Here is a 13,622-nt window from a genome sequence, read left to right on the forward strand (position 1 = left end):
CATATACTGTTTCTCCTCTCTCCAGTCTGAGATGAGCCAGTTTTCTGGCATATGCTTATCTTGGCAAGGTTACCACAGTGATCTGGAATAAAGGCAGAACATTGCAGTGGGTATGAGAAGCTAACCTTTAATGTTTTGAAGTGGTCACCATCCATTATGGTATTACACTAATCATATGCCATCATGCTAGAATTATGACAACATGCCACCTGTGGCTCTGCCCCCACACAGTATTACCAAAGAAATAAACTGGTTTGGTTTGATAGTGAGATGTGAGAAAGCCAATATATGATTCACATTTTTCACTACCACTCACATTTTTAAGGGTGCTTCTTGTGCAGAATGCTGGATCACCAATAAACTTGGAAAATTCAAAGAACACATGAAAACTAGACACCTCATGCATGTAACTGTATATTTATTTCTTTTTAAAGAACACTCCTTAGATGTATTTTCAATATACAAACTTGTTTTCACAGATTTATAATCCACTAAATAGCACAAAATATAATCCGGGTCGTTGGTTTCTTTCATCTGTGCGTATGCATGCGTGTGTTTGAGTGTGTGTGTGTGTGCGTGCGTGCGTGCACGCATGCTGCTGGTGGTAGTGGTAACCCACCACACGTGTTCAAACACAAGCCCGGGCTCCTCCTCCCTTCCCTCTGGAGCAAACCTTGCCCAAGTGGAGGTCCTACACTGGAAGACTGTGACTTTCTTGCCCATGAACCCATTTCAGAAGGGGCCGGGGTGGCGGTGCTCTCTGCCTCGCCGGCAGGGCCACACACCTCCGTCCACAGGACAGGACGGAACGGGACAGAACGGGAGCTGCCACGAAGCTGGCAGGGGTATTGCAGTAGGGAGTGGCCAGCTGTGGAGTTCAAGTGCAAGGAAACACCTTTTTCTCCTCTCCAAACCCCTCTCTGATACTCCAGGGCGCTTCTTCGTGACACCTATGCCCCTTGGCCGGCCCTGAGGAGCAGGGGACTGCCAGGCTCGGCAGGGCGCCGTTTGTCCAGCCAGCAGGCCAGCTCCTCGCCCAGCCCCAGGCGGCCGTAGGGGCCTCGCCACCCTGCTGCTGGAGGCCAGGAGTGGGTCAGCACGCTGCTGGGCTCTGCCCTCCGGCAGTCAGCAGCACCCCACTCCCGGCAGCACCAGCATAGCAAACCTTGCCGGTCCCGGTGAGCTACACAGATGGCACCAGTGATGCACATATTTACACGGGGTGGAATGTTTTCCCATAGCTTTTTAAGGAGTATATAGATCAACATGTTCACATAAGACCAAATACTTTTAATATATTTATAACTGTTTTATAAAGCTTTGAAAAAACTCACAATAGCACATTGTTTTACTTTAATGCTTTACGGTACTATCAGTTTAAAATCACAATCAGCACTTAAGTTATAGTCAATCCGGCAAACAAGAGACAAAAAAAATTACAAGAGTTAAGAACTGACTGATACATCTTTTATCTTTTTTTTTTTTATAACTAATGCATAAGTGCAGAATAAGATAAGATACTCTAGTTTAAATATCTTGTTTTACAATATACATTTTGTTCTAATTACGCAACAGTAAATCCCATGCTTCACATAGAAAAGCAATCCACAACATTAAGAAAAAAATTTACAATTTATGAAACAAAGTAAATAAATATTAGTATTACAGAATCAGAGCTGTACATAAAAGCTGTTCAGTTTTAATCATATAAAAATATGTTTTAGTGCAACCTCACATATATTGATGCTGTTCTGTTTTACATCATTTAGATCCAAGTGTCCAAAAAAGGAAAGAAATTACATTTATTACAAAGCAGATACACAAATTCTAAAATATGTACAAATTACTGCTAAAAAAATGCTTATAAGAATATAAGCAAAGTAAAGAAAAGGCACAAACATCTGTACAATTTAAAAGTACCAGACCCAATAAGAATTTCAAATTTAGTTTTGGTCAGGTTCATGATGACTTGTTACTTTATCTAATTCTTTTGATATAACAAAAGTATATATAATAGCAAACTACTGTAACTTAGAACAGGCATGCTGTAAAGTTGAATACTTTTTCTATCTCTAGAAAAAAAAGAAAAGTGGGGTAAATGTATGGGTGAAAGTCTCCATGCATCTCAGATCAATGCAGCTTGCTCTTCTCAGATGACGGATCTTTCCTTTCCTGTGTGCTTGATGGGGGGTCGCTCCTGCTGTGAAAGCCCAGCTGCTGGACCTCCACAAAGCTCTTGCTGTAAAATGTGGGATGGGCTAGCGCAGTCTGTGATGTACCAAAACTGTCCTGTTCACCACCGTGCAAGTCAGGATGGGTGGCTGAGGCACAGGGCTGGCCCGGCTCAGATCCACTAAAGTGTTTAATGCTAAAATGTGCACTTTCTAAGGGTTTCTGGTGAGGCTCAGAAGGCCTCTGCAGCTGCTCCGCCCCGTGCAGAACGGCTTCTTCTGTGGCGATTCGCAGAGAGGCTATGGCTTTTGTACAAGTCTGTATGTTCTCCTCCTGCTCCCTCTCGGTAGCCACGACACTGTCCTCGGATGTGCTCTGCGCCAGCAACAGCAGCGGCGAGGAGGGGGCGCTGGGGGGAGCAGCGGGGTGCAAGCTGTGCGGAGAGGTACGTTTCTCATGGTGCTTAGAAATACTATACGATTCTTTTGTAAGGGTTTCCGCAGTTCCTCTTTGCTTCTCCTCAGAGACCTCCCTCTGCAGGGCCAGAGTGGACGGAGAATGTAAACCTGAAAGGGCCACGGGGACTGAATGGACCATCTGGATACCCCCAATTGGCATCATGGGGATAGGTGCTCGGATCTGCTGCTGGGAGTGTAGTGGAAGATGACTGAAGACGTAGTCGCTCGGACCTTCGGGGAACAGGCTAGGCCTGCGGTGCTCCATGCCTCCTTTTTCTCCATATATGTTGAAGTAAGGTGCCTGAGACAACCCCCTCCTCTGTAACCAGAAGAAAAAACAAAGACATGTCAGCAATGCTACTAGCAGAATTCTTGTCTGGCTGCCAAACCACCTATCTCCTTTCCTGTCTAACACAACCTTCCATTCACGAAGCACCTTTCATCCAGATGGATCCCAAAGCACTTGGAAAACTCCACTAATTGCATATCCAAACAACAGAGGAGGTTTTGCTTAGCTCAGCCCTACAGGGCTCATGCCTCTGAGCTGAAAGGCAGTGGCCAGTGAAGGGAGTTCAGCAACACAATGCAGCAATTTAGGTCAGGAAGTGGAGGGTATTATATTCAACTGAAACTTTGAACAGAATTTGGGGTAGATAGGTTTTCATTCCCCAGGAGAATTTGGCCATGAGATCCATCTTACCCTCTCTTTTGGAAAACCATGCTGGTATTTAAACTTTGTTGCAGAGAAGTCCATGTCCGAACATCCCCTGCTCACCACCCCTGCTCAGCATAACAGGGAATATTTGACAGTATGTATGTATTTACTGCCTTCTGAAAAATCTGCTCTTGAGCCCCACAGAAGGCACTTGCTCCTGGGAGCTTTACCCAATCCTTGGTGAAAGCAAGTGGGTATTTCCATGCAAGTTCAAGTGTCTCTGTGCAATGAAGACACAAATTTTTCTAGTCATTGAGACAATGGGGCACCCCACTGGCTTATCTGCAGTGTAAACAATAAATAATACCAAAAGCACAGGCATCAGCTGTGAGCAAAAGTGATGATTCTGTCCCAGAGGGACTCAACAACTCATAATAGGATTGAGAAGAATGAGGGATTTTGTAACGGCTAATAAAAGCCAATCTCACAGTATTGACATTTTCACTGCCTTCCCATTAGTTCCTGCCTTGGAAGAATAAATAGCTCCATCTCCACTCAGTATTAAATATGCCCTGGGCTTTTGGGTTCCTTTTTTTTTTTTCCATTCTTAAGTTTTAAAATTTGTTTGCTATCTGATGATTAAGTATCATTTATTGCTAACCAGAGGAGTAATGATGACAGAAGTGCAGGATGACATTTTCATAATTATATGTGGGATTTGGCCACACAACTCTCAGGGACTCTCATATGAAATTAAATGAATGAAAACTCTCATCTCTGCTCTATAAATTGACCAAGCATGGATCAATTGCCCCAGAGCTGCAATGGTACCACAGCCTTGGTGTGGCAGCCCCAGGACTGTGCTGCTAAATGCCAATGCATTGAAGTGGCAGCAGTTCACTGCTGGGAAATCCTAGCTCTCAAGGCATTAAGCAACCTCTTGATCCCATCCCAGGGAGCTGGTTTAGGGGGCAATTAAAGATTCAGTTTCTGTGCTACCCAAGGGCTCAATCTCACTGTGCTCAGATGCTTTGTCCTGTTTAATATAAATCAATGTTAAGACAGGAAAGGGTGACCCATAATCATCAGAGTCAAACTTCAGAGATATTATTGAGAGACTAATCTATGTTGGGAATTTTCCTATTCAGAAAGTGAGACACTTGAGTCTCATAAAACAGAAACTGTCACAAGAAACCCCAGTGACAACACATTATATTGCTGAATGGGGAAAATTATATAAAATAAACTGCAGTTGCCAAGCCACAAGACAGTTCACCTACTCTGTCAGTCCTTCCTATTGCTAACTTCACCTCTGCACAGCTGCTTGCCCCCTATTTTTTTTCCATCTTTGGTCTGTCAACCAGTTTCTCAGTCATATTGTCCTTTTGGATGTTTCCTACACCATGACATTTATTACTATTACATCTGATGTGAACTTGGGCTAAGGGAAATTGAGAGAAAAAAAAGAGTAAAACTCATCAAAGAATAAACTTAGTCACACACAAATTGAGAAAGACACTGGCTTCATGTTTTACCCTTCCAAAGCTTCAAAAGGGAATAGAGCAAGAGCCTGTCCTTGTTGGAGAGAGGTGGCTAACATGACACAAACTGCTGTGTGCTTTAGAATCAGCAGCATCATCCAAGACATGTCTCCCATGCCTGATTTTAACATAGTGACAGCGTGTGCATGTCATTGGATACCTTCCAAGCCTGGCTGGGCACATACTGGATTATTTTTCTCTAGCTCTGGCAGGTAAGCTTGGAAACAGAAAACATAAATGGCTACAATCACTAGTAACTGGTCCTACCTCTTATCCTGCTTTTATTTCCTTTACCAATATCTAGCATTTTCATTCCTACAAGCAGACACACATATTCACAGGGAAAGACTGTCTTTTTTCAACCAGCATCCTGAAAATCCAAAGACTTTCTTCAGCTGACAGGGCAAGTACTAGATCACAGAGCACAGTGCAGGAAGTCACAGTATCTTTTTGCACTGCAGTCAGAATGGTTTGCTGCCAGTGCTGTGAACTGAGTTCTCATTGTCAGGTGATGGGAATCCAGTTTGTTTCCTATTAATCTTCATTTGCTACAGCTTAGCGTATTTCCCTTCAATTCCAGGTGACATATAATTTCCCAAGCAGCAGTATTCTGTAGCAGCTTTTCACTAAATGCTGTGACCTGGTCACAAAGATAGACTGCCACATCACACCCCTGAGCAAAGCCATATCCAGCTTCACAAGTCCCCCAGAATGCCTCAGGGATGAGATAGGGTTTACCCTGTATCTGGTACATCACCCAAATCAGGCTGTGGGAGATTAAGAGGAAGATCACATTTCAAAGCCAAGCACCCTTCACACATCCTCTGGTCAGCCTCAGACCACAGCTTGCAAAGACACGTTGGGTAGAAAATAGTCTCTTTGATTAGCACATCATAAAGTACTTGAGATTTTTTAAAGTTAAAAAACAGAAAACACTGAACTCTGGAGTGAAAGTCAGTAGCAAAGCATACCGCCAATGTGCCTCCTGAAAGATATGATGCATAATAAAATGATTATAACTCCATGTGGCCTTCACTTCCAGGATCAACTCAATTTGCAGCCTGGCAGAGAATGCACCATAGTAGCCCAGATGAACCAGTGAAAATATTTAGAGTTTACTTGGAATTCATAAGTTTCTGGCTCTCTGTACAAGAATGCATTTCACTCAAGATGATAGAACAGTGAGTTTTTGGGAAGGGATTTAATATCCATGTTTGGGATGACCAAAGGACCTTAAGTCCTATCAACTTCCAAGTGGTCATATAGTTCCCGTCAGCTCTTCTGAATATATCAAGACTTCAAAATGAATGAGATGAGCAACAAGATGGCAACACAAGCAAAATCCACTACTGCCTAGAAGCTGAAATAGTTGTGAGAGACAAGTCTGTACCACTCACAGCAAGGCACCTTCTCGATCTTGTTGTGTCTATCCTGGGACTGGAAGAAGAGGCAAAAGTTCTGGTCTGTGCTAGGAAGTAGCAGGGTGTACTAAGGGCTGGGACAAGCAGGAATGGAGTGAAAACTGTTTGTGCTGGATCCCACATTCACAATGCATGTGTTGTGGGTTTGGAAGGGAAGGTTGGTTCAGATTAACCCTATGTGGCCTCTTTGCAGTCACTTGAACGGTCACTCACAGTTCAAGTGCACCTGCTGCCCTCCTGGTGCACATTTGCAGTTTAATTCCATCTGACAACAATCCAGGTCACTTTCACCAAGACTGATCTGAAAATATGAGTCAATGCACAAAAAATATGACAGCAGAGACATATGCCTGATCCAAACTAAAATGCTAAAAGAGATTCACTCAGTGTGAAAAAATGAAGCCTTCCTATTCCTTCTCTTTTTCTTGGTACTGGCAGAAGGTGACTGGGAAGAAGAATCTGAGCCCTTTGATAATGGCATCAGTCTTCTCAGTAAGGGAAGAAACCTCTGGCATTGACAGAAGAGAAGATCCCAACTGTATTTAGAGAGCAGAAGATATCTGGCATTAATTTTAAAGACACCAATTTAACTTGTCAAAGCCAAGTGTGACCCAGTATACACTAGAGAATTAGGCTACTTTAGGCAGAGTACTCTGTTGCAAGAGTGTATCCTGTTATTGAATGCCACAGGAAAAAAAAGTGTGTATTTTCTTGTATTTTTATACAATCTAAAAAAAGAATTTACTTTCACCATGCTCTTTTCCACTTCCTCAGCAAATAATTTTAATTGCTTTCTATGTGGTGCTTTCAATGCCAGAGCACTTTACAAGCCTTTTGTACAAGACCACCAAAATGCATGGAGCAGGAAGCAAGATGAAGGGCAACTAGACCAGCACTGGCCAAAGAGGTTAGAGCAAATACAAACATTTCAGTTGAGAAGAAAGAAAACTGGCCTCTTCTGGGAACTGCAAGCACTAGATGCACAAAACTGCCCTTTTTCCTTCAAGGACTGGGAACCCAATGCAGTTCTTAAAGTGTTTTAGGGATTGTAAACTGGCATATGCATTACCAATGCAGCTGCTAATGATGTTTTGGTCTGCTGGATTTCACTAGTCTAAAATATGAAAAACAACTTTTATTCCTTTTTCCTCTCTGACAGCTTTCATTTATAGCAAGCTCAGGTGTTATTTGTCTTCCCACATGCTGAGTATAATAACTTGTGTTTCACTTAAGCTTGTCTAATGTTTGGCTAAAGTACAGTTTCCAGAAAGGCATCAAGAGACGAGGAATCCATCTTTTCTTCCCTGCAGTCATTTGTTGCAAATGGCAATCATCCTCATTTGTCATTTTTTTTCATTTAAGTTTGCCTGGGCTCCAGTGATGCCTCCTGTATTCAGATTGTAGTGACTCTACTGAGGTCTGGCCTTCTCTCTCAAAACACTCAACATGCCATCAAGTTACTGCTGCTTTCTGTAAGACAATTGATCTTTTACAATGTATTTTTCACTGCCACGTGCCTGACTCTACCTCAAAAACAAGGTAAGCTTTACAAGTCCATCTGGCATGGTGGACTTTTCAAAAGAAGGAATGAGAAGTGCTAAGAGAGTCCTTACAATGTGTTAAATGCCTTGCTGGAAGGTGTGCATAACACGTAAGAAAAATATTACAGCAAGAACTGTCAGATGGCCAAGGATGACTGTTAACATGCTTTTGCTAGCATCATTACACATCCCAAATCTTTACTACAGGATGCCAGCATGTCTCATGTGGGACATGAGGGACTGGGGCACCCTGCACAATGTCAGCTGTAGAATCCCACATGATCCCACTCATTTGATACTAAGACATCATGACTGATTAAACTGGTGACTCTTCACCTACTTGTGCTTCCTCATGTAGTCAGTAGAACTGCTGGTGGGATTTGTATCCTCTCTCAGCTGTGCAGTGATCACTCCTATGAGAGTGCAGCAGGGTTTCAGCATGCCCTTTCTCAAGGGCTGTTTAATCTGTCACCCCTCTCCAGTGCTCTCCTGAACAACTTATTAGGTCATGGGGCCATGTCTAAGATGTGGGAGAAGTGCCTGTGTTGCTCTCTCCTATAAATATGGCCCCTCAAGTTGCAGCTTTCCCTTATACCCCCGAAATACTGAGAAATCACTTTTGGATCTGCCAGGCTGGCAGCATCTCAGCTCTTTTTGGTCCATCCCTACCCCAAACATTTTTTCCCTAGGAGCATCCCTCACTACATTCCTGGCAGCAGATAATAAATACATCATCCTGACTCTGCAGAGAAAATCACAAGAGTGCTGAGAAATGCTGACTGTATGAGCTCCGGGTTCAATTCTTCTCCTCCACAGAGGAAGAGCACAAAGAATACATGGAGAGCCAAGAAGACTGGGAATGGGGGAGCAGGGAGAAGAGGTCAGCCAGGAGAAGAGCAGGGAGCAAGGAGTTCTGAGATCATCTGAGACTGTCACAGCTTGCCCAGGTTGAACCCGCACACAGGCAGGCAATGAGAGGGCAGCCACAACAGCAACATGGCGAGGGAAGCATAGTAAATAAGTAAATAAATTCACACATAGCAAGGCCATCTTATCTCAGAAGATGTAATCTATTTGTGGAGGGAATGCTTTGTGAATGCTAGGGTTGGTCAAAAGTTACCAAAAGGGAAGAGCACAGACAGCAGCTGTGCAAGTTTTGCATATTTCCACACAGACAGTTGCAGCACTTTCTGCAGGGCAGACAGCTTCCTGCTCCTCTCACACAATTATAGCATCTAAATTCCAGCCACAGATCCTGATTTCAGTGTGCACTCTGCTTTTCTAAGAGGTTTCATTATCTTAGCATTTTTATTCCATTAAACAATACTCAGTGATGGGCACCATATCACAAGAACAGGGCTTTAAGCCTTGAACTTGGCTTGATCTCGCCTGAGAGTCCAGGAAATACAAGATTTTTACAGAGCAGAAGCAAGCCTCCCAAACCACGTAAGCCTTCTGGACTGTTTAAAAAAATTATACATATACATACATACATACATATATATATATATATACACGTGTATATATCTAATATATAATATACAATATATAATGTATAATATATACATAATATAATGAATATGGAGGCAGAAAATGCAAACCAGCCTAATTTCATTGAAGTTGATGGAGCTACTCAGAATTCTGCCAAGTGAACACTTCTCCCTTAGGCTGACTCTAGTCCATCTAAATGAATCAGCATCCTGACTTTGTTCCTGTCTATTCCAAAGTTCTTGCATTTGTCCTAGGACTTCCCACCAAGGTTCAAAGTTTTAACTTCTTCTACAAAGCTGCTGAGATTACTGAAATGCACAAATTCAGTAAGAGCACAGTTTTTGACAAGAGGAATGAAAATGTTCCTTCATACTTACTGAATGTCCCACTGGAATAGATTCAGACTGCAAATATTGACCCATGGACAATGCTGGATTATGGTACAAGCCCCTCCGGGGAGACGCCGCTCTGACGGAGGCCATGTATCTCCTCTCTCGCCTGGGAGACAAATCTCTTCGAACAGACACATCTTTCCCTGGTGACATTGGTCTCCTTGGCGATAGGTGACGTCTTGGTGACACGTCCCGTCTTGGTGATAACTCTCTCCTCAGCACAGCCTCCTTCCGCGGGGAAAGGTGCCTCATGGGTGAAATATCTCTTCGGGGTGACAGATGCCTTCTGGGTGACAAATCCCCTTTTGGCATTAAATACCTCTTTGGTGAGTTATCTCTGTAGGGTGAAGAATCGTAGCCAGGTGACGATTGTCGACTGGAAGGTGAGAGGTCCCTTGGAGAAGAACTGGGATCTAAGGAAAGCGTGCAATCCTCATCCATGCAGCTGGGTATGTCCAATCTGTCTTTATCGGGCTCCGAATCCGTACTCTTACTCTGGAAAAACCTCTGATATTCTGTCATTTGTGTGTCTTCACAGGAGTCGCTTGGTGTTATAAGCTGAGTAACCTGAATGCTAGGTAAGGTGACCAAGTAACTGATGAGGGAAGAGTGTCCCACGGAAAGGGAGCCCTCGGGGGAAGCCCCCTGCGATGCCCCAGCCGAGTTCACTGACAGGGAGGAGAACCGAGGGGGCTGCGGGCTGGTGCTTCTTGATCTGGTTTTTGGTGTCGAGTCTCCCTGAGTATCATCAAAATCATCCTCATCTTCATCATCATCATCATTGTCATCGCCATCCTCGCCATCCGATTCCTCCGCGTCAGAAAACTGGTGCTCTGCTGACAGCCCGGCCAGGTTGCTGCTCTTCTCTGTTTCCTGCTGCATGTCCTCCATATTTTCTGAAACAACCACAGCAAGTCCAAATGATTGGCATATATCCCACCTCTCACACCACAGCCATTCCCCACCCAGCACACTCATTGGCATTGCTGGATGCTCTTCATCTGGGATGGCTGCATAAAGCCATTCCTCACGGATTAAATCCACATGTTTTTCAAAATAATACCTTAAAACTCTATTAAAAAGTTCTGAAAGGAAGTACAAAAGCAACTTCATCCTACACTACCTTGCAACATCACTAAATGTTGCCATCTCTCACATTTTAAGTGGCAAGATTTGGAACCTCGTATGAGACAGATGACAATAGGCCATCCTTTTATTTCTAGTGCCTCTTCATGTAAAAAAGTATAACCCAGACAACTAGGTAGGATATTTTTTCTTTTTTTACTTCCTGTTTATTAAAAAGTTAACTCTCAATTAAAAAATGCCTCAAATACTTGTAATATATTTTCCCATGCCCATCACTGTGCTAAAGTGCAATGAGTCATTTGCAGATTTCATACTTTCCATACTTGAGTTGGAATGAGGCCATTCCAACTAAATTAAATCATTTTGACATACCTGCTTCTTCAGTTTCAGCATCATCCACAGATGTCATTGATACTCCAAGCTCCAAGCATTTTTTCATGTGTGCTTTAGACTTCATATGTTTTGTCAGATTTCCTATGGATCAGAGATTGATGTAATTAATGAACAACAACAAAGATCACTTTTCAGGTAAGGTTTTGGTACATCTGAATTCCACTATGCTGCAGACAATGGGTTTTAGCTTTAAAAAACCCACAAGAGATAGGTCGGATTCATCTATACCACTGGTCTCAGAGCCTGTTTTAATGAGACTGCATTTTTATATCTTAAGAGAATACAAAATTCAAATAAACTCAGGGCCTGAGAGGTACATAGGCATCTCTCCAATTTTCCACATGGTATTTACTCACTCCTAAAATACTCACTTTTGGATGTTACCTGTTCCTGGACTCACTGTTCATGATACGTACAGACTGCTTAGACATCAAAATAAGTCCACAGCAGAGCAGCCACTCAGGGCTCATGCTCCTGTATGCACAGTGGCACCCTCATGGTAAGGGCTCTCCCATTTACTTGGCACATGGTTTCTAAATGCTCCATGTATTTGAAGCATTTGGAAGCACAAGTATGCCACAAAAAACCAAAAGAACAGTTATGAGAGACTTCTCAAGTTTACCGTCTAGTTGCAGTCTCTGACCTGAGAGGAGCTGTGCTCACAGCATCCACCTGGGATGTGGGAAATTCAGGTTCAGCTCCCAGACTTAGAGTACAGATCTGAACCAGACACAGCAGAGATTTGAAAGCAAATCTCACATTCCCCTGGGGGAGCAATCTAATACTAGATATTGACTTTCTGGAGTGCCTGTCTTGGTCTGTTTTTTCACAGATAAAAAAACTGGGTCGAGATTGGCCCCAAGAGACATTTCATGACAAAGAATCTTGAGTACAAAGCACAAGCTGGAGAATATCGCTCTAATCCATTTGCCACTTCAGTCTCATTCTAACACCCAAAAGGGAAAGCATGGCACAAGCAAACCCAACCCACTACCAAGACAGGGTGCTTCTTAGCTCAAGGAAAGCCCTCTGGAAATGCATTTATGCTGCTTCCAGGACCCCAACCAGCATCTCCAGACACCATCTTGGGGCAGGAACACTTAACCCCCTCTGCTGGATAGTGCAGGTGTGCTTAGAAACTCACAAGCCAGGCTCTTCTCAGACTTTCAGTTCCAGCTAGTTCAAATAATTCCCTTCTCTGTAGGAGTTTCTTGTGCCTGTGCACCGTATGGAGAGGCTAACTTGGCCACTGATGCTTCTGGATGGTTAAATGCTCAGAAAAACTGAAAACCTAAGTACCTCTGAAAGTTTGTCACCTACTGCTCTCAGCAAAATAGAAACCATAGTTATTAGGCTGACAACTGCTTATAATCAGTAATACACTGGTTAAACACTTCTTATACTTGGAAGGCTAATCTAGTCTCTTGCTACTAATGTCCTTCTTGTGCAATAGGAAACCACCTGCCTCATGTTTCTTATTCTTTGTCAGAAATGCCAGCTTCAGCAAGCAATTTCTATTTTTTTTAATTTTTTTTTTTCCATGCCACCTGTTCTTCCTAGAATGTCCTCTCTGAACACAGCTGTAAAACCACAGTACGGTCATGTACTTCAAGGCCCTCCTCAAGACCCATTCCTCCAGATATGTCAAATGTAAGCAGTGATATGAGAACAGCTCATGATGGTCTACTGGGACTACAAACAAGCAGCTCCTTGTCTTTGTCTCTACATGCCCATGAAAGTTCTCATCTTAAATTAGGTTGATGGATCTTCTACCATTCCTTTGGCACAGGAAGAAATGCTGGAGTCATGGAAACTATTACAATTCTCAATCCTCAAAACAGCCATGAAGCTGCACTGGGATCTTGGGAGAAATCTCCTTCAGCTTCCTTTCTCTCCCTTTGAGTTAAGTTTCACTGCACTGGGACCAGAATCCATTTCTTTTGTCTGCCAAAGGGAAGCTAAAAAACTGAGAATGTAAGGCTTACTTAGGCTATGCTACAAAGAAATGATACCAAGGAAAGGATTTTTTTCTCTCAAGGAAATGGTTGCATCACAAATCTGAATTCCAAAGAATATCATTATCTGTGGCCTCAGGGTGACAAATGGAAGCTTTTTTCTGTGCTGATAAATACATGTGAACAGAAGCTATCAGATCTCTATTCATAATTAATGCCACAGTGGATGGAGCAGCCCATCTGGGAGACATACATTATTTATAAACTTGAAACTGACCCACTGTAAAGCCTGTGAAGGCATGTATTCCTCAGCAGCTGATGCTCTGCTTCTACATTATGTCATAAGAAGTGTGGTCTCCTGGTAGCATTTAAGTGTTGCTGCAATTAAAATTTGCACCATGTAACAATGTTGGCAGAGTATTAGTTTTTGGGTGGTTCTTATGCTACTACATTTTCTCTGCAGACAGAAGGACCAGCCAAGAGCCTATAGGTCATAATGAAGCTATACAAGGAGTTT

At 43.0% G+C, this 13,622-nt stretch overlaps 1 protein-coding gene across 8 annotated transcripts in view; it reads right to left on the reverse strand.

Annotated features, from left to right (window-relative positions):
* Positions 1-401: 401 nt before the first annotated feature.
* Positions 402-13,622, reverse strand: part of HIVEP2 (HIVEP zinc finger 2) — a 137,688-nt gene continuing 124,467 nt past the window's right edge. For 7 of the 8 annotated variants that reach the window (XM_033512724.1, XM_015620962.3, XM_015620958.3 and 4 more), the window contains 3 exons: positions 11,130-11,231; positions 9,657-10,567; positions 2,131-2,949 (listed from right to left, as the gene is read on the reverse strand). In XM_033512724.1, the coding sequence (XP_033368615.1) occupies positions 2,131-2,949; positions 9,657-10,567; positions 11,130-11,231 (1,832 nt within the window). Of the gene's footprint in view, positions 2,950-9,656; positions 10,568-11,129; positions 11,232-13,622 lie in introns of all 8 variants that reach the window. The other variant, XM_015620959.3, reaches the window with a different exon arrangement.

This window comes from Parus major, chromosome 3 (genome assembly GCF_001522545.3).
Source record: "Parus major isolate Abel chromosome 3, Parus_major1.1, whole genome shotgun sequence".
In the NCBI taxonomy this organism is placed as follows: Eukaryota; Metazoa; Chordata; class Aves; order Passeriformes; family Paridae; genus Parus; species Parus major.